Consider the following 19,374-nt stretch of genomic DNA (forward strand, 5'->3'; position numbering starts at 1 on the left):
TCCTTCATGAATTGGTATTGCAAGATGGTGGTGGTGGTTGTGGTGGTATTATTGCCACTCCATTAATCTAAATGGCATTCCTGCTCAGTTCAACCATCTCCCATTTTCTCGTCACAGTGCCAGTCTTATCCAGCCTATTGAACCCCATTGTTTTGGGGTAATCAATGCTAACGTTAGCCTGCGGCAGCTATAGCAAAGTACTGACGGGCTGCAGTCACTCCTGGCCCATTGACTAATTCCAAGATAAGAGAAAGATTCAAGAATTTGTCTTTAAAGGATAGAAAACCAGGATATTTATTTCCACCTCAAACTCTCAACTTCTTTTCATTCAAAAGTATTGTCAATCTACATCCTCCTACTTGCATCCATCCTACTTGCTCCATTCAGCCATATTCAACCACCTCCAATATCATAATTTCATCACAGAAAGCTGTCCTTGATGGCGCCAGGTTTCTCCAGTGCACTTTTCCGGCGAGCGGCGGCTTCCAGGATCTTCTTGCGGGGCCCCAGTTGGATGCGGATGCCCTTGAGGTCGTTGTCGGAGCAGAGCATCAGCGCCTCCAGGTCCAGCTGTTCGCGGGTGAAGGCTGGGGAGAAGTCTGGCAGGGAGATGGATGAGAGGAAGGCGTCCAGCGGGGAGGTCTCCTCATCCTGGTCGTCATCCAGGCCTATCTCCTCCTGGTTCCAAGGCAGGTCGCTGTCCTCCTCGTCCTCAACAAAGCCTGTGTCCTCCCCTTCTGTGTCGAACCCCTCCCTGCGGATGAGGAAGCCCAGGTTTTCATTGTTCCCGCTGGGGAAGTCGTCAGGCTCTATCCCCATCTCCATGGAGAAGTTCTTCCTGAAGACCATGTTCCCCAGGCCGGGCCGTTTGAAGATGGACTCCTTGGCTCCTGGGCCATCTCCTCCCTCGTCATCGTCATTAACTTCATCATCCCCAAATCTTCTCATCCCTTGGTCCTCTTCCTCCTCGATCTCGTCCTGCTCGGAGAAGACACCCATGAACTCGGGCTTCCCAGAGAGGGTGCCGTTCTCCTGCTTGACGAAGATGACGTTCCCATCCCCTCCCACCTTCTCTGTCGTTCCTTTATCCTTTTTCCCGAATACCCTCTGGAGCGTCCCCTTCGACCGGGCCGTGAGCGAGCCCGAGGTATCGGAGGCAATCAGCTTGGAGAACTGCTCGTTCACACTGTTGATGGTGCCCGTCTTGGAGAACGACGGAGATGCCATGCTGGCCTCTGACACTGACCCTCGGTACATCTTATCCATCTTGCTCTGGTGCCTCTTCTTGACCCTCTCACACAGCTTCACTCGCGTTTCCGCCTCTTTGGTGGCCTCCTTCTTCAGCCTGGCCACTTTCTTGGCGTTCTGGATGGTCTGCTGCGATGCGGCGCTGTCCAGGAACCGCACGCAGTCCATGCGGTCGCGTGATGCTGCCACGTCCATAGCTGTGTGGAAGTCGTTATCCTGGGAGAAGAGGTTGGCGCCGAAGTTGACCAGGAAGCTGAGGATATGCATGTGACCGTTGGTGGCGGCGTGGTGCAGTGGCGTGTTGCCCCAGATGTCGCTCCTGTTGGGGTCCCCTCTGGAAGAACACAGAAACATCTGTCAATCGATCAACCAACCAATTAACCAACCAACCAATCATACATTTCTAAGACACAAGATTGGATCAAATATGTTTTATCCCTGTGACTTCTGTTCAGCTTTTGCTTATCGTTGTAGGTGTGTAAGGTATGGAGTTGGACAGGTTTTATGTTGTAAGTCAAAAAGTGAGTACATGAGTACATGGACAAAGTTGCACTGCTGCCTTTGTTCAACTAGGAACACTGACTTTGGTACATTTGCTTTTGGATTATTCCACAGTTTTTCTGTGTGTATTGTTTCTCTAAACGCTGAAATGACAGTGTTGACTTCCTGATTTGAAGTTATGGAACTCATTGTCTTGATAATTTGTGTAATCGTAGGCAGTTTTTAAGTACACGTAACTGTGGATAATTTGGCCAATATCGCTTGTTTATTGATGGTGCTGGCAGCGCCCAGTCTGAGGTTTCTTTCTCTTTCTACTCTTGGATCTGAACGGGTCTCTAGGATCTGAACCGGCACTGGTCTGTTTGTGTCTGTTTTTCCACTGGCCTTTTCGGAACGGGTCGCTGTTTTTTTTATTTATTTTTGATGCATTTCGGGTCGGGTGGGAAAGCCACGGATCCATTTCGGAACTTTTTGGACCCGTGAAGACCTCTACCTCAAACCCGGTATCAATGTTGAGGATATGAGAATGGAGTGGTTTAGACTCCCCCACCCAGGCACTGCTGTCCATCTTTACCAATACGGAAGAGACAACTATAAGGATCAGATGGTCTCCTACAGGGAAAGGACAGCACTGTTTAAAGATTAACTGAAAAGAGGCAACACCTCCTTGAAACTGACCAGGGTACAAGGCAATGATGGTGGGTTTTTGCAAATGCTTTACTAAGGCAAAGTCCGGGTATGATGATTTCACCGTTCAAGTCCGTATTAAAGGTAAGGTTTCATTTTCTATCAAATGCAATAACCTATACTGTCTACCTCTATAACATGTATTTATTTTCTCAAAACCTCACTCCAGTATTTTAAATCCTGTCTACCCTTGTGTCTGTAGCTGTTGGATCCCAGCCAGTGATCTCAATTGAGGCACTGAGAAGGGTAGCAATTATTCTGAGGTGTGAATCTAAAGGCTGGTATCCGGGACAGTGAGAGAACCAAGGGAGCCAAATTATATGGTTGGTATCCAGAGATATAAAGGAACACTGAGGGATTCTACTCTGCCAGACTAACAGCAACCGATTGTATATGTATTGTTCAACAGAGCCCGCTCAATGAAGTGATGAAGACTGAATTTCACGTCCCTAGTCAGCTGTTCCGGTGTGTTAAGTATATATATGAAGATGAAAATCATGAAGGGATATTTTGAGGATGCTCTCTAATGTTTATCTTATTGGTTGCTTCTACTGTGATTGGACTATCTGTGACCATCTGCCGTCTAAATATAAAGGATAGAGTTAAACAGCAGTCAGATGACATCATTCAGGAAAATGAAAACCTCACCAAGGAACTACTTCTAGTCAAAGATGAATGCATTTTAGCTCATGGTGAGCGAAGGGGTCTCATTCAGGAGAGGGATCGCATCGAAAAAGACCTCAACTGTCAGCTGAAAAACCTAACTGAGGAGCAGGATCAGATCAAAGATTACCTCAATCGTCAGCTGATTGTACTCATTAATCAGTTAGACTTTGTGTACAGGAAAGGGAGTCAAGATCTTGAAACCATCCAAAATCATGCAGTGGATGTGACTCTAGACCCTGATATGGCACATCATCGTCTCATTCTATCTGAGGATGGGAACAAGTGGAACATGGAAACATACATCAGACATTGCCTGCCAACCCAGAGAGGTTTGATACTTTTCTCAGTGTTCCGGGAAAGGGGGGCTTTTCCTCAGGGAGATTTTACAATGCGGTGCAGGTTAAGGGGAAGACTGAATGGGATTTAGGAGTGGCCAGAGAGCCCATCAACAGGAAGGGGATGAGAACAGTGAGTCCTGAGGATGGATCCTGGATTTTGTGGCTGAGGAATGGGAATAACTACATGATTCTCACTAACCTCCCTGTCTCGCTCTCCCTGAGAGAGAAGCCCCAAAAGGTGGGGGTATTTGTGGATTATGATAAAGGTCAGGTCTTCATCTACAACATGGAGGCCAGGTCTCATATCTACTCTTTCACCGGCTCCACCTTCACTGAGAAACGATATCCCATCTTCATCCCCTGTGGTAAAGATGACGTTAAAAACTTAACCCCACTGATCATCTCTCCTGTAGACGATACTGACACTGACTGACCATGGTTGTCACTGCCGGACCATTTTGAATGTAAGGCAAATTAACTGTTTTAAGAGTGATTACTTTTACTTCTCAGTTTGAATGACCTGTAATTTGTTTATTATTATATATTTTGCATGGAGGTTTACAACTTCGGGAGAAATGTAAATTCAAACCGTATTATTTGTGACAGTGAATAACGTGAAATGTGTTTTCTGTATTTTTAAGGTATTTTTAAGGATACTGATCATCTCTCCTGTAGACGATACTGACACTGACTATAATATTGTGAAAAACCTATATCTACACAGTCTACAAAACGTTAGGAACACCTTCCTAATCTTGAGTTGCACCCCCTTTGCCCTCAAAACAGCCTCAATTTGTTGGGCATGGACTCTACAAGGTGTTGGAAGCGTTCCACAGGGATGCTGGCCCATGTTGACTCCAATGCTTCCCACAGTTGTGTCAAGTTGGCTGGATGTCTTTTGGGTGGTGGACCATTCTTGATACACACGGGAAACTGTTGAGCATGAAAAACCCAGCAGCGTTGCAGTTCTTGACACACTCAAACCGGTGTGCCTGGTACCTACTACCATACCCCGTTCAAAGGCACTTCAATCGTGTGTCTTGCCCATTCACCCTCTGAATGGCACACATACACAATCCATGTCTCAATTGTCTCAAGGCTTAAAAATCATTATTTATCCTGTCTCCTCACCTTCATCTACACTGATTGAAGTGGACTTAACAGGTGACATCAACATGGGGTCATAGCTTTCACCTGGATTCACCTGGTCAGTCTATGTCATGGAAATAGCAGGTGTTCCTAATGTTTTGTCCTCTCAGTGTATATAGCGATGTATACATATTAACACAGATGTCCATATCAACCTGTATCTAACAATGAAATATAATGAACAACACTTAAACTAAATAATGAGTCATTAATTGATGTTGTATAATAGCATTCCTTTAAATAAATGAATGAAAAAGCCCTGTCACCAACGCTATACTCATGAAGTACAAACCAACCCTACCTTATGGGTTAATTGGTAAGCCATTAAGAATGAAAGTCCTCCCTATGTTCCATCACTACCTCTATAAAACTCCCGATTGCAGTATCTTAGCAACAGGTGATCATAAAACCGAGTTTGTTGCAGTACATCCCACTGCTGATGCCCAACATGGAAATACGCTGCTATGATCACAAAGATGAAATTTGGGTCACAGAATTGACCACTGCCAGAGTATGATAGACATCATTCCAACAATTTTGTAAAAATATACACTGTTCAATGTTGTGTAAACTTCATAATCCATTGTTAGTGTGCTTCAATTAAATAATCAAGCAATTGGTCTTGGTTGTCATCTTGACAGAAAGAAATAAGAGAGATGAAAATCAGGTCTGTTTTTTTCCTGCAGTATGAAAGCAGGGGAAAGCTGTTAGGGAAATGAAGGGCTCTGTTGTTTGTCATTAATTACATGATTCCCCTTGGCTGATTAAATATTTGGCTCTGCTCATGGGAAAATGTGGTCTAAAAGGCTGTGGGGGGACGGTTTCAGAGTAGCATGCATGTCTAATGCGGCAGGTAGCTTAGTGGTTAAAAGCGTTGTGCCAGTAACCGAAAGGTCGCTGGTTCTAATCCCCGAGCCGACTAGGTGAAAAATCTGTCGATGTGCCCTTGAGCAAGGCACTTAACCCTAATTGCTCCTGTAAGTCGCTCTGGATAAGAGCGTCTGCTAAATGACTAAAATGTAAATGTAATGCACAAAAAGAACATGGGTGAAATGTGACATACAGTACATTGTAGAATATAGTTAAAATCAGTCACTATTTGAGGACAATGGTTTTAGTTGATAGAGAAACCTATGAGGTTGAGACCCATGAGACACAGCTAACTCTCTCACCTTTGAATCCTGAATGAGGATAGTCTCTAGTAGGTTTATGGGCATCAGGAATGAAGTGTTGGGCATTCCTTCTATCACATGAATTAACAATAAAGCCCACCTTTGCTCTTCGATCAAGTGTTTGTTTTGGAAACGAGCAGCAGTCCTGGGAATAGGATCAGCATTAGGCCACTTCCAAACTTTTATCCTTCAACTGCAGAACTGTATCCCTCCTAACAAAACGTGTCATCAATATTAAAGGAGATCAAATATTACAGTATTCATTGGATTGGTACTATAGGTTTAGTGACTATTTTTGTAGGTTACTGGAGGAAACCTTTATTATTGTGTTTAAGCAACTCATCAATGTAGATTTGCGATTGGAAATATCAGTCCTCATAGGAGGAAGAATTCAGAAAGGTACTGACAGTAATGGACAAGGACTACATCTAGGAATATGTCAAAAGGCCAACCATAACCTATAGCTTCTGTCCTTCCTCCTTGTGTCAGGCAGTTTCTGCTATTTTTTCATTGGATTAGAAGTAAATTGATCTAAACATACATAGGGTAAATTAAATCAAAAGAGGTCCAAATAAATTCACATTCTAATAGTTTAGAATGAGTTAAATCAGTTATGAGAAAAATCATTTCTGAATTAGGTTTCAATTGATTGTAATTAGTGATTGTAAAAACTTCACAATAGGCATTCATTGCTAATATGCCACTAAACATGTTTTGGGGTGTTAGGAATGGGAAGGTAGGCTATGACTTCTGAATATCAATTGCACTCACCCTCGGCTACATATAAGTTGAAGGGCCTCGGCGTGTCCATGAAAAGCAGCCCATAGCGTAGGCGTCATCCCATCCTCGTCCGGAGTATTCAGGTCTTTCCTGGTGGCCTCTTTCAAGAGGTCCAGGTAGCCATCGATCGCTGCTTTGTGGTACCTAGACATGTTTACTCTGGGTTTAGAACACTACACTGTGTAATAAAATAAAAAGGCACGTCTTTTAGCAGAAGAAGTCTGGCATTTTGTTCTTCCTTCCAGCGCGTTGGAGCGCAACAATTGCGCATGTGAGTGGTTTGGTCAGAGCGCTGGGCGTCATCATATCGGTGGAACTCACTGCCATAAAACAAAAGCAAAGTCCATTTGGGATTTGTCATGCTGTCCCATTGAGGAAGTTCAATAATCTACAATGGATATGCTGAGAGAAGTTATTAGGCTTCTGTATAGTCCTAGGTTACAAGTTGCTAAATGATGGAATGGCAATGACAGAGACCATATATAGTCAAAATAGGCTCAATGAATTGTGCATCTATATCTCCAGTAGGCTTTTATTAATAAAATGTAATGAGGTCATAAAACAGGACAGTGGCCATACCTGGCTGGGCGCGCTTTTGAAGTCGTGCGCAAAAAAGAAAGCCGCATTAATCTCAGGTGGCCTATAGTACTCCATTCCAGTAAATGGCAGTATCGCCATTGACATACTCTAGGTCAGACACGCCGAGAGTAGTGATTCTAGTCGGGTGGGCGGGTGCAAGCAGCATTCGGTTGAAGAGCATGCATTTAGTTTTACTAGTGTTTAAGAGCAATTGGAGGCTATGGAAGGAGTGTTGTATGGCATTGAAGCTCGTTTGGAGGTTTGTTAACACAGTGTCCAATGAAGGGCCAGATGTATACAAAATGGTGTAATCTGCTTAGAGGTGGATCTGAGAGTCACCAGCAGCAAGAGCGACATCATTGATATACACAGAGAATAGAGTCGGCCCGAGAATTGAACCCTGTGGCACCTCCATAGAGACTGCCAGAGGTCCAGACAACAGGCCCCCCGATTTGACACATTGAACTCTATCTGAGAAGTAGTTGGTGAACCAGGCGAGGCAGTCATTTGAGAAACCAAGGCTATTTAGTCTTCCATTAAGAATGCGGTGATTGACAGAGTCGAAAGCCTTGGCCAGGTCGATGAAGATGGCTGCACAGTACTGTCTTTTATCGATCACGGTTATAATATCGTTTAGGACCTTGAGCGTGGCTGAGGTGCACCCATGACCAGCTCGGAAACCAGATTGCATAGCAGAGAAGGTATGGTGAGATTCGAAATGGTCGTTGATCTGTTTGTTAACTTGGCTTTCAAATACTTCGAAAGGTAGGGCAGGATGGATATAGGTCTGTAACAGTTTGGATCTAGAGTGTCACCCCCTTTGAAGAGGGGGATGACCGGGGCAGCTTTCCAATCTCTGGGGATCTCAGACCATATGAAAGAGAGGTTGAACAGGCTAGTAATAGGGGTTGCGACAATTTCGGCAGCTAATTTTAGAAAGAAAGGGTCTAGATTGTCTAGCCCAGCTGATTTGTAGGGGTCCAGATTTTGCAGCTCTTTCAGAACATTAGCTATCTGAATTTGGGTGAAGGAGAAGCGGAGGGGGCATGGGCAAGTTGCAGCGGTGGGACACAGCCAGTTGAATAAGACATTAAATGTGATAGGAAAGCATCCAACAGGAAAGTGTGATTATTGTCAGGAAACAGAGACCGTGGAGCATGTATTGCTACAGTGTGGGCAGTATCAGAGGGAAAGAAAGAGGATGAGATCTAGTATGAGGGAGAAGGGGATACAGGAAATTAGTTTAAATAGTATATTGAGTAGAACGTCATTATATATAGTCTCAAATATTTTGTTATATTTTTTAAGAGGAACGGGGCTGGTAGGTAGGATTTAGATTCTCCCTGTCTCTGGCTCACACTCCAGTACAGTAGGTGGCGGTAATGCACCATAACGTTGGATGCCAACCGCCGATAAACCCCCACTGAAGAAGAAGAAGAATAAGAAGACACAACGAAATGTGCCTTGTTTATGGCACTGTCAGAGCACACAAAAGTCACTCAGCCACTCAACATGGAATGACAGCTGGGAAACTTACTCCACTACAACCAGTCTCACGGCAAGAAACTTGACCACCGTTTGTTTGAACGGGGTGGACTGCGGTCGCTGACCGATGATTGATTTGGCTTTAGTACTAGCTCGAAGGTCTGCGGCCCTAAAGAATCAGAGATGTCCGACAATGGTGCCTCGGCGATCAGCCTTCTGTCGTATGAAACACTGGTACACGCCGTGGCAGGTGCAGTGGTAAGGACATCTCAACGTAGTTTGCCTATACATGAACAGTCATTTTATAATAAGACTGCCAAAACGTTCGAATAGCTACACTGAAATGTCACAACCAGTGCCACTAGCTAGTTTGTTAGTTAGCATACTGTGTCAGATTGTATCAACTTTGTGAATTTGTCGTGTAACTTAGGTTTAACGATCTCATAATGCATTTGTTTCTAGGGTAGCATGACGGCGATGTCTGTCTTCTTTCCTTTGGATACAGCAAGGATCAGACTTCAGGGTGAGTTTTAGAGTAATTGATTATTAGCAGTCAGTATATACCACCATCTTTGTTGTCAGCGTGGCCATACTTGTCTGCTATAACGTTGGACTCTGCACCCAAGGGTCAGTGAGTTCACAAGGAGATGCGTGATGGATATATAGAAGTGGAAACATTGACAAGAGAGACCTTACCACTGCATGAGCATACCAGAGCTGCAGACTACTTACCGTACAATGTTACAATAATGCAAGAAGGATAACAATGCCTTTTCTGCCTTCGTTTTCTGTTGCAGTGGATGAGAATCGGAAGTCCAAATCCACTGTCATTCTCCTGGCTGAAATAGCAAAGGAGGAAGGCCTGTGAGTATTGTATGGAACTGTACACATACTTTACTACAATTTATATAATCCACCGTAGTTTGATTTGAGTAGTCGACTGGAAAGGCAAGCTGGCCTCGTACCACTGTGCCTTTGTACCCATAGATCCAGAATGGAGTAGTAGAATGGATATTCCTTTCAGTTCAAAGCAATGTTCCATGATATGTCCATTCCACCCATTGTATATCTATGACTACTTTTATGTGTCGGGCCAGGAGTTTTTCCCAGTCAGATCACATGCACAGGAAAAACTCCTTGTCCTGGGTTCCCATGGCCCAACGACTAACTATGCTGATTTCCCTGGTCTCTCTCCTCTCCCCTCCCAGGTTGTCTCTGTACAGAGGCTGGTTCCCAGTCATTTCCAGTCTGTGCTGCTCCAACTTTGTCTACTTTTACACCTTCAACACGCTGAAGCAAGTCATGGTGGGTAACCAGGGCTGGTCCAGACCAGGCAAAGACCTCCTCATGGGCTTCATCTCAGGTAGGAGGACCAAACAGAGACCTTTTAGTGGTAATGGCCAAATTGTCACTGTCAACCATTTCAAACCTACTGACACCTATTTAGATGGACTCTAAGTCATTGTTGCAGTTATATTAAGGAAGGGGAGTCTAAGAGGCAATAAACCGAGAGATGAATTGAAGAAAGCAGATTTGACCTCCATATTGAAATGTATTGAAATGTCTCTCTGTTGCCTGTGTTTTGTTTCTCCCCCAGGGGCAGTGAACGTGCTCCTGACCACGCCCATGTGGGTGGTCAACACCCGGCTCAAGCTGCAGGGGGCAAAGTTCCGGAACGAAGACCTCCAGCAGACCCACTACAGAGGCATCTTTGGTGTGTGTTTGTCTGTTTTTGCTATTCACTTTTCTCTTTTCAGTACCAATACAATTTTGACTTACTATCATCATACAATGTGTGTTTTCCATTGCAGATGCTTTCTCGCAGATCATAGCCAGCGAGGGAGTGGGGACTCTTTGGAACGGTACACTGCCTTCTCTGGTGCTGGTCTTCAACCCTGCAGTCGTGTTCATGTTCTATGAAGCCATGAAGAGGAGAGCAGGCAGAGGAGGGAGGAAGGTGAGAGAGGGAAGGAGAGGAGGGAGCCAGCTTTGACACCTCTGTGGTGTATCTGAGTGTCAGTCATGCTGAAAGTTTAAGCCTTTGTTTGTTTGGTTTTTGTCTGCTCCTAGATCACATCAGCAGAGATCTTTCTCATTGGAGCTGTGGCCAAGGCCATCGCTACCACGGCAACGTACCCCCTGCAGACCGTCCAGGCCATTTTAAGGGTAAACAAATACACATGCACACTTGTATATATAAACGCACACACCTGCTAACTGAACACTCATAGCAGTGTTTCCCCTACGTTACCCATCAAACAGTATCCGATATCATGATCACGTGTACTGCTCAGTAAAATAAGTCCATATTTCCTGTACTCACAGCTCATTTTGTTGATTAAACTACTGTCTTTCTCTCCCCCCAGTTTGGGCAGCACAAAGCTGAGGGCAAGGGAGGTCTACTGGGCAGCCTCCGAAACATAGTCTACCTACTTATGGACAGAATCAAGTGAGTAGATCACACACACAATGGAACTCTTGCATCTCAACAGTCTGACTACAGCAATTTGGTTGGACATTTTCAGACCGTCTTGTGCCAATGAGTGCATCTTGTGTTGATCCATCGATATGTTCCCTCCCTGTCCTCTCCCCTTCAGGAGGCATGGTGTGCTGGGCTTATACAAAGGCCTGGAGGCCAAACTGCTCCAGACGGTACTAACGGCAGCCCTCATGTTCGTGGTGTACGAGAAGATCACCGCAGCCACCTTCAAGGTCATGGGCATCAACAAGAAACTGAAGCACTGAGGTGTGAGCTAGGAACCTAGCCCCTAGACCTCAACCTGCACTGGCTATACAACAGTGGTCACCACCCACCCTGGTCCTGGAGAGGAGCTTACAGGGTGTGGCAGGTTTTGTTCCTGCCCAGCAATGAAACACCTGGTTCAACGTTCAGATTGACCTATAGATATTAGAGTATCTGGAACTTGATTCAAGTGTGTTAGTGCTGGGTTTGAACAAAAGCCTACACACCTGTCTCCAAGATGAGGGTTGGTGACCACTGGGCTACAGACTCCCCATCCCAACCTCCCTCTCCTCATTCCCAACATACACCTCAACCAGAGATGGTCTGTCTCTCCTCTCTCTTCCCCTTACACTCAGGGGTTTATTCCACATACAGTATTCACACCTGTCTTCCCTACGCTGCCACTATGGGTGAATCTCTCTGGAAACGGTTGTGCGTGGTCTTGTAGGAGGTGGCATAACTGTCTGGCATATGCATTCTGTGGCAATTACTAGGATTACACTTTTTTATTATACCTGAATGAATGGCATTACATTTGAATATTTTTCTACTGTCAGTTATGCTTTCTCCACCCCTATTACTCTGGAGTGCTGATAAGAACTATCAGCTTTACTAGCCAACTCCTTTTGGTTTAGACATTGACTTGCCAAATAGTTGTTTGGCAAGAAGATGCCAAAAAGTGTTTCTGCTGTAGTCAACCGACTAGTAACACAAAAGCTAGTTAAGAGCAATATTCTCAAGAACCTTGAGGGCTTGAGTGAAGCATCAAGGCATTTGCACACATGACTGTATTATATTTAAAACTCTGTATATGTCACAGTGCTCCTTCAGCCCTGCATTAGGACCACTGTGAACCCTTTCCGGAGAGATGTTACTGCTCTTGAAAGGTAGGTGTTGATTTCTCAGCTGGCTGTGACAGTTTGGTGCCTGTGTGCTGAATGGCCAAGCCGATCAAACAAAGGCTATCTGTGGTACTATTGGCACAGGACAGAAAAAACATGGGATGCTATGAGTGTTTTGTATGACTTGAGTTTTCTGAGGTGTCATACATTATGTCCATTCGTGTCCAATACAACACGCATATCTTGGCTTCAATGACTTACTAGAAGGGGATCCCATATTAATGTTTTTACTCCTGTGTCATAATTGCCTTGTATTGCCTTTAATGAAGCCAGTCAACCATTCCTCACATCAGTCTTATGATTTAATTCAGAATACAATAACGATTATTCTAAGTGCTTCTCTTATTTAAAGGAGTTTTCCCCAACCACCTAACAAGGAAAAACTCTGGGCCCTAGTTATTATTAAAATACTGATTTACCATAGGATTTTAACCTAGACGAATATCTGCAAGACAAAAGGCTATATTTATTTAGGGTGTCAGTATTAGATGAGTGTTACGTCATGTTTCACAAAACTGCAGCCAGAAATGTTCAGTCAGTTTTACCTCATTGCTGTTCAACAGGTTCGTGTTCATTAGGCACCAACCGGACTGAAACAGGGAGGGACATGAAACACTCATTTTCATTTTACGTTGCATTAACGTTTTCTGTTGCGTGCCCTAATGGACATAACCCAGATGAAAAGGAGAGTTGGTTGGGTCTATCTATAGAGACATTTTATAAACACTTTTTAATATAACAGAATACTTTTTTTAAACCTTAAACCTATTTAAGTTTGGACAAATAATAAAAGATTCTTAATCTCTAGATTGGGCTTAAGATTGTTTTCAAATCGAAACACATACTATGAATTTTTCCATGCCATCTTGGAATATATCTTGTCTACTTTACTTGCACAGAACATGTGAAGGGGTTTATATTAAAATCTAAACTAGTTAAATGAAAATGGGCCAACTAGAAGAATCAATACATGTACATTTGGGAGGGATAATTATAATTGCACTGCAACATTTTGAAACCTATGTGATGTTCTCATGCATTGTCACTGTTCACTGGAATTCTTGAGATTGTACTTTCTTTATGCCAAGTGCCTCCAAATCTAGGAACTAGCAACTGTGATGGACCAGATCTGTTGATAGCACTGTAAAGATGGATGACACACATCGCATACTGACTGTGCTGATTTTTAACAAAATGTAATGAATTAATGTACTTATTTTCTGGACATGATAACTTATTGATATACCCATGGGGTTAATAATAATAAAATGTTTGATTGGGAAATGAAAAATCTTGTTATGGAAATATTGTTCAACAGTTTGAGCAGACACTTCAAACCGCAACTGTTACATTCAAATCACTGAATTTTGTAATTTAAAAAAAGATACACATCAGAGATGAGGTGAAAAACGTAAATACATCCCTTTAAAAAAGACTGCACAACCCATCAGGAAATACATGTTTTCAACCTGGACACCATATATGAGAATGTCCCAAAAGCTGCTTTGTGAATGCTGATCCACACTATATAACTCAACCACTCTGGGAGGAAAATGGAAGTTCAATAAAAGGGGTTTCTTTATCGTCGTCAACCGACCGGTCAGAACCCACCTACTCCTTCAGGGTGCTTGGTGTGTTTCTACCTCATTATCATAACAGGTTTCAGTGTTCAAGTATTGCTTGAAGTCCATACTGGTCTAAGGTGAAAACCTGGGCCTGTATGCATAAAGCGTTTCAGAGTAGGAGTGCTGATCTAGGCTCAGTTTTGCCAACAAAATCATAATGAATAGGATGAGGGAACTGATTCTAGATCAGCACTCCTACTCTGAGACACTGTGAATACGGGCCATTGTCAGGTTTGTTCTGAATCAGGTCTGAGGTGGGTGGTGGTGGTGTGTCTCACGACTGGTTGAACTGGTCATCTCCCTGACGTACCAGTCTGGTAGGAAGGAGTACTGAGAGTCTCTGTGGATGGAGTAGGTGACGTCTCGGTGTGGATCCCATGAGAACAGGTGCACCACCCTGAGAGAAAGAAATAACATAGTTAACTAGAGTCAGAACGTTTCTAGGGAAACTCGACTGCATGCAATAGCAAGTTCTCTTAAGCTTAAAAAAAAAAAGTACTGTAAAAAGAATCTTGACCATATCAAGCATCACCTGGGATTGTCTTCTGTGACCACACTCTTCACGAAGGACAGGAATTCACAGCAGAAGTTCATGCAGACAGTTGGCTTCCAGCAGTTGGTTTCATTCTATATGAGAGAATAGAGACGACCACTTAGGACAAACACGCATGCACATTGTTTTTAAACTCACAAAATAGGCATCCTATATTTCTCAGACATACTGGGTTTCTGGTATGAGACTTGTTACAAATGTGTATGTTCTTTTTCAGAAGAAAATAAAAACACGAACTGTACCTTGATAAGCTGAGATATCTTGGAGATGTGGTAAGTCTCCACAGACACAACCACTCCGTCATGATCACGGAAACCGGCTACGATTCGCGGCACCCCAGGAAGAAAGGACTGGGCCCACCACTTTAGTAGTTTAAACCTGGATGGAGAACAAACACACATTTTCACTCTCTTGGGAAAATGTTCCAACTGAAGATGTGAGGAGCTAGCTTTGGTTCCAGTCTCATTCTGTGTATATTCATCAGCCAGTCTTTACCTGACGGTGACAACAGAGCTGCTTACTGGGCAATTCCATGGTAGCAGAATTACACTGAGACTCCGATTTTTCACTTTAAAATGTATGTATAAAAAAAAACAATTGAAAAGTTTAACGAACCATTCAACTCTATGCACAAAGACTACTTTAAGAATTTCCACAGAAAATGTTACAAAAACACATTTACAGGAAGAACTGTGCAGATACAAAGTTTGGTAACAGAATAAAACTGAGGAAGATTTTACCGTAATTATGTTACCAAACTTTGCACCTGCACAGTTTTTCAAGTAAATGTTTTTTTTTACTGTGTAAATTGTTCAACATAGTCAGTGTGCATAGAGTTGTAGGGTTTGTTAAACTTTGAAATCAATAGCTTTTGTTTGCTATACATTTTAAAGTGAAAAATCTGAGTCTCAGCCTAATTCCATTAACATGGAATTGCCCTACTGCAGATATCCAGAGATATAAGATATAGATGTGCAATCATCTCCATAATAGGGCAGTAGGGCTAGTGTAGAGTGTATCTGGGATAGATTACCTGTGGAAGTTGCTGCGTTGTTTGGGGGTGGAGATTTCCAGTGAGGTCTTCATCTCGATGTAGCAGGCTGGAGGAGATGGGGCCTTGGGGTCTTTGTCCCGACAGTCCACCTCGCCAGAGAACAGCAATCTGTGCTCAGCTAGCCGGGTCTGGACCACAGTGCAGAAGGCCTCGTTGGTGTTCACAACCCCACCTGGATCTGGAAGACTCCGGGCGTCATCTGAAAGAAGATTAGAGACATTTCAAAACCATCCAAGGCCTCCAACTAGCACCCCAAGTATGAGAAATATAATGCATGTCTGGGTGTAGGTTATTCAGGTACTGTACACCAATCTCAAGTCATATTGATATAAAACCATCAATAAAAACTATCAGCAATCAACCATCTGAAAGTAGTCCACCACAACATAACAACAACTCAGTGCATACAGCAAAAGAGGAATACAAGAAGCCATCCTCTACCTGCACAGGTGTACTGTTCAAATTTGTACCCCCAGTACATCATCTCCTCATGCCTCTCAGTGCGGTTCTCCCGGTCCCGGCGTGCAGCCTCAGTCTCCACCTCACTGATGTACAGTGTCCCTCCCATCCTGGTCACAGCCAGCAGCCAGCCCTCCCGGGTCTCATAGGGCGTGGTCAACAGCTTGGTCAGGTGGCCGCGCCATGTCACAATGTCTACACCTAATGCACTGGTAGGAGAGGTCGATCAAAGAATACATGTCCGACAGAACACACAGGTCAATATAGTCCCAGTCATTCCTCGTGACTGGGAATCACAGGATTGACTGAGGATATTGAGTGTGTGTATATTGAATATTGTGTCCATCACAACTGATCCCATTCTGAAATGTTTATGGCCTTGATGACTGACGATTAGTGGGCCTATATCTGTATAACTAGACAGAAAAGTGTTGCTATTGATGAATAATGTATCAATCAAAATAACGTCTCTTAAACTGCCACTAGTGGTGCTTACCATGGGGAAGAAGAAGCAGCTGTGTCCTTCGACTGCAGCTTGGACCTGTTTGCCAGGATCCATCTGAGGATGTGGTCCAGTTTCTCCTTCACCCTGTCGTCCCTCTTGACGAAGCGGCCCCTGTACCCGTCCCTCAGGTCGAAGTTAGGACAACTCTTCTCTGGCTCCATGTAGTAACGCAGCTGCCGGGCGTCGTTGAAAAACCTGCGCTCAGAGTCCAGGGAGAAATTTCCCACCTCCACAGGCTGTTTGTATAAGGGGAAGTCTCTCTCGTACAGCTGTCGTTGTACGCTCAGGCTCTGGGTCGGGGGGCTGGATGGAGGTGTTGAAGGGCCAGCCTGGTGATGGTTCTGCTGACCGGGTCTGAAGCGCTTGTGTTGGAAATTACCTCTCCCACTGTCATCCATGTCTCTCTTGAATGTTGACTGGTGGTTGTCGTGGTGATTGGAGTTTGTATGTTGTGGTCTGTGGTGGGACTGGTGGCGTTGGTCCATGGTGATCTAGGAAGAGACAAATATATCTGGTTATTAATAATTAAAATTACAACCTCATAGTCTGTCTGACTCAATCTCTTCCAATCTTTCCTTTTTGTATACTACTCCTAATTAATGGCCCAGTGCAGACAAAACGTGAAATTAAAAAAATGATAATGCACTTTTAGCTGTTTGAAAAGACCACCTGAAATGTCAGCATGTTTAGGTGGGATGGAGTTTTAGCCTGCCTGTTGACATCACCAGGCGGTAAATTAATTAATAGACCAATAAGAAAGAGAGTTCCAAACCTGGGGCAAAACAGACGGGGTTGGCTTAGATTGTTGACAGGAGGAATGATGGCGGAAGCAGACACTGATGTGGATTGTGAATCTAATGGCGGTAGAATCAAGGTGAATTTGAATATTGTCCAAAAGAATGGAAAACAGAGCAAAGTAGTGTACAGTGCTGAGAATGTCCCTTCGTATCTAGTAAGAGTACGGTTTGATAATGACGAGCAGCTGATCGGATTACCAATCTTGAAGACTCCGTTTGATATATCCAAACTGGTGGAGAGAGTGCTGGGTAAAGTGAAGGCTGTGAGGATCACAAGAGGCGGGCTTGTTTTGATTTGTTGTACTTCTGCGGATCAGAAGGAACGTGTGTTGCATCTCACCCGATTTGATAAGTTTGACGTGTCGTGTGTGTCTCTTCAGAACAGGGCACCCCTCAAGGGGTTAAAATCTGGCGTCTGGTGGGAAGTCGATGTTGAAGAGAAGAAAATATTCCTGGAGTGATTGATGCACGTTGGATGAATCGTGTGGTGAATGATGTTTTGTGATATGGAGTCTCTCCCTATGCAGTTGGGGTATATTAACTACAGAGTCAGAGCATTTATCCCAAGACCAATGCAGTGCGATCACTGTAATGCTTTTGGACATGTTTCAAGTGTTTTCAGAACGGAAAAGCCGAGATGTCCAAGTTGTGTAAAAGCTCATGTCATGTGTTTTAAAAGTGATGGAAATGTTGCAATTGTGGTGGGAACCACGAAGCCACGTCTTTGGAATGCCCGACAAGGGTGAAAGAGAATGAGGTGGCCAAAGTCAGGGCTGTCCAGAGCATTTCATATGGAGCGGCTGTTAAAAGGGTTGAGGGTTCGAATGGTGCTCCTGAAGAGTCCATGGTGGTGGATAGGCCTTCACTGCTGGCTGCAGGGGTTGCCTTTCACCAGCAGGACCCAGATATTGTAAAGGTTAAGAAGGTGGACTTTGTGGCCTATATAGCTATGGTGATTAATAGCACTGCCAAGGTGGAGAGAAGGTCCAGGAAAATAGATATCATTGTGGATGCGGCGGAGGAGTTGCATGGAGTATTGTCACAAGCCGTACCACCCTCTCAGGCCCTAGTGCTTGAGAAGGGAGATATTGAGATTTGAAGGAAGGAAGAAGTGGGGGGTTTGGTTTTGTCAATGTACTATTTTTATATGGGTGGATTAAGTTTGTTTTCCCTATCACGTATGGATTTTGTTTTTACCTTTGTTTTTCAACCATTCCAGTTGGTGGCGGCAATACACCTTTTGGGGTTCTAGTCCGCCATAAAACCCACAGAAGAACAAGAACAAGAACAAGAGTTCCAAACCTCTCTGCTAATAACAGCTAGTTTTCCTCTCTCCACTCCTAGCAAAATTCTTGCTTGAGAAATGTATCTTTGCTAATAAGCTATTTTTGTTTCTATTTGACCATTTAATTCAAAACAATCACAGTAAGGTACTTAACTGTTACCCAGAAATGATTTGATATTGAGATAAAAAAAGAAAACGTCTGCATTGGACCTTTAACTGATCTGGAAGAACAGGATGGATAGATGGAGAGCCAGAATGGGTCAATCACATTGCTTTCTCCTATTTATTCATGGATGCAAACCACAGAAGTAGGCTAGCTAGCTAGCTACTAACATACAGTATACACCAATGACACACAGACCCACAACACACACTGGACCCACCCTTTCGGCCACTGCTGTCTCATTTGACTGGCTGAAAGCAAGCATAACTAAATTAGGTAGCTATGTGGACTAGACAGGTAATTTCACTGTATTGGTTATTACATCAATGCTGTAATAGATGTTACATTAGACGTAATAACAGATTTTTTATTTTTTATTACACTACACTCCAGTCAATGAAACTTCAGCTTTGTGAATGCATGGCTAGTAGCAGTCTAGCGACCTAGTTAACGTTAGCTAGCTAGCAGTTGATGTAAATGCACAGTGATATTAGTAGCTAGCTGTTGTTTTCAACAGCATGCATGCTACATTATGTTATTCATGCTGCTTTCTATGTTTTGATAAAGCAAAGCCGATACAACCCATTTTGCCAAATGTTAATTTACTCACCACCGTCTTATTAGCTAGCTAGCTACTTCTGTTTTGCAGGATGTGTAAAAGTTGACCCCGACCGATAGGTGGC

General features: G+C 43.7%; 3 protein-coding genes across 3 annotated transcripts; 1 reads left to right on the forward strand and 2 right to left on the reverse strand.

Moving 5' to 3' along the window:
- Positions 1 to 420: 420 nt before the first annotated feature.
- Positions 421 to 6,693, reverse strand: LOC311103720 (ankyrin repeat and SAM domain-containing protein 4B-like; the record flags this gene model as incomplete). Its single annotated transcript, XM_084145339.1, has 2 exons — positions 421 to 1,582; positions 6,533 to 6,693. 2 exons carry the CDS (start codon positions 6,691 to 6,693, stop codon positions 421 to 423), a joined length of 1,323 nt encoding a protein of 440 aa, XP_084001465.1.
- Positions 6,694 to 8,542: 1,849 nt separating this feature from the next.
- On the forward strand, positions 8,543 to 13,536 carry LOC311104524 (peroxisomal membrane protein PMP34-like). The gene is made up of 9 exons (XM_084146388.1): positions 8,543 to 8,863; positions 9,068 to 9,128; positions 9,403 to 9,469; positions 9,814 to 9,968; positions 10,203 to 10,319; positions 10,417 to 10,562; positions 10,676 to 10,771; positions 10,972 to 11,054; positions 11,203 to 13,536. Exons 1-9 carry the CDS (start codon positions 8,789 to 8,791, stop codon positions 11,348 to 11,350), a joined length of 948 nt encoding a protein of 315 aa, XP_084002514.1. The 5' UTR covers positions 8,543 to 8,788; the 3' UTR covers positions 11,351 to 13,536.
- Positions 13,010 to 19,361, reverse strand: LOC311104523 (decapping and exoribonuclease protein-like). The gene is made up of 7 exons (XM_084146387.1): positions 19,302 to 19,361; positions 16,438 to 16,937; positions 15,924 to 16,150; positions 15,462 to 15,681; positions 14,671 to 14,806; positions 14,408 to 14,502; positions 13,010 to 14,272 (listed from the first exon to the last, which is right to left on the reverse strand). The coding sequence occupies exons 2-7, from the start codon at positions 16,929 to 16,931 to the stop codon at positions 14,119 to 14,121; spliced, it is 1,326 nt and encodes a 441-aa protein (XP_084002513.1). The 5' UTR covers positions 16,932 to 16,937; positions 19,302 to 19,361; the 3' UTR covers positions 13,010 to 14,118.
- Between the last annotated feature and the right edge of the window lie 13 nt (positions 19,362 to 19,374).

Source organism: Coregonus lavaretus (assembly GCF_964263955.1).
Source record: "Coregonus lavaretus genome assembly, chromosome: 28".
In the NCBI taxonomy this organism is placed as follows: domain Eukaryota; kingdom Metazoa; phylum Chordata; class Actinopteri; order Salmoniformes; family Salmonidae; genus Coregonus; species Coregonus lavaretus.

Bases quoted from the DNA above. Each gene is read 5' to 3' on its own strand.
- LOC311104524 (XM_084146388.1), top strand. From the start codon at position 8,789: ATGTCCGACAATGGTGCCTCGGCGATCAGCCTTCTGTCGTATGAAACA. The intron at 8,864-9,067 runs GTAAGGACATCT...ATTTGTTTCTAG, and splicing joins ACGCCGTGGCAGGTGCAGTG to GGTAGCATGACGGCGATGTC. The intron at 11,055-11,202 runs GTGAGTAGATCA...TCTCCCCTTCAG, and splicing joins CTACTTATGGACAGAATCAA to GAGGCATGGTGTGCTGGGCT.
- LOC311104523 (XM_084146387.1), bottom strand. From the start codon at position 16,931: ATGGACCAACGCCACCAGTCCCACCACAGACCACAACATACAAACTCC. The intron at 14,807-15,461 runs GTAATCTATCCC...TTCTCCATCCAG, and splicing joins CAACGCAGCAACTTCCACAG to GTTTAAACTACTAAAGTGGT. The intron at 14,273-14,407 runs GTGATGCTTGAT...TCTTTCTCTCAG, and splicing joins GTCACAGAAGACAATCCCAG to GGTGGTGCACCTGTTCTCAT.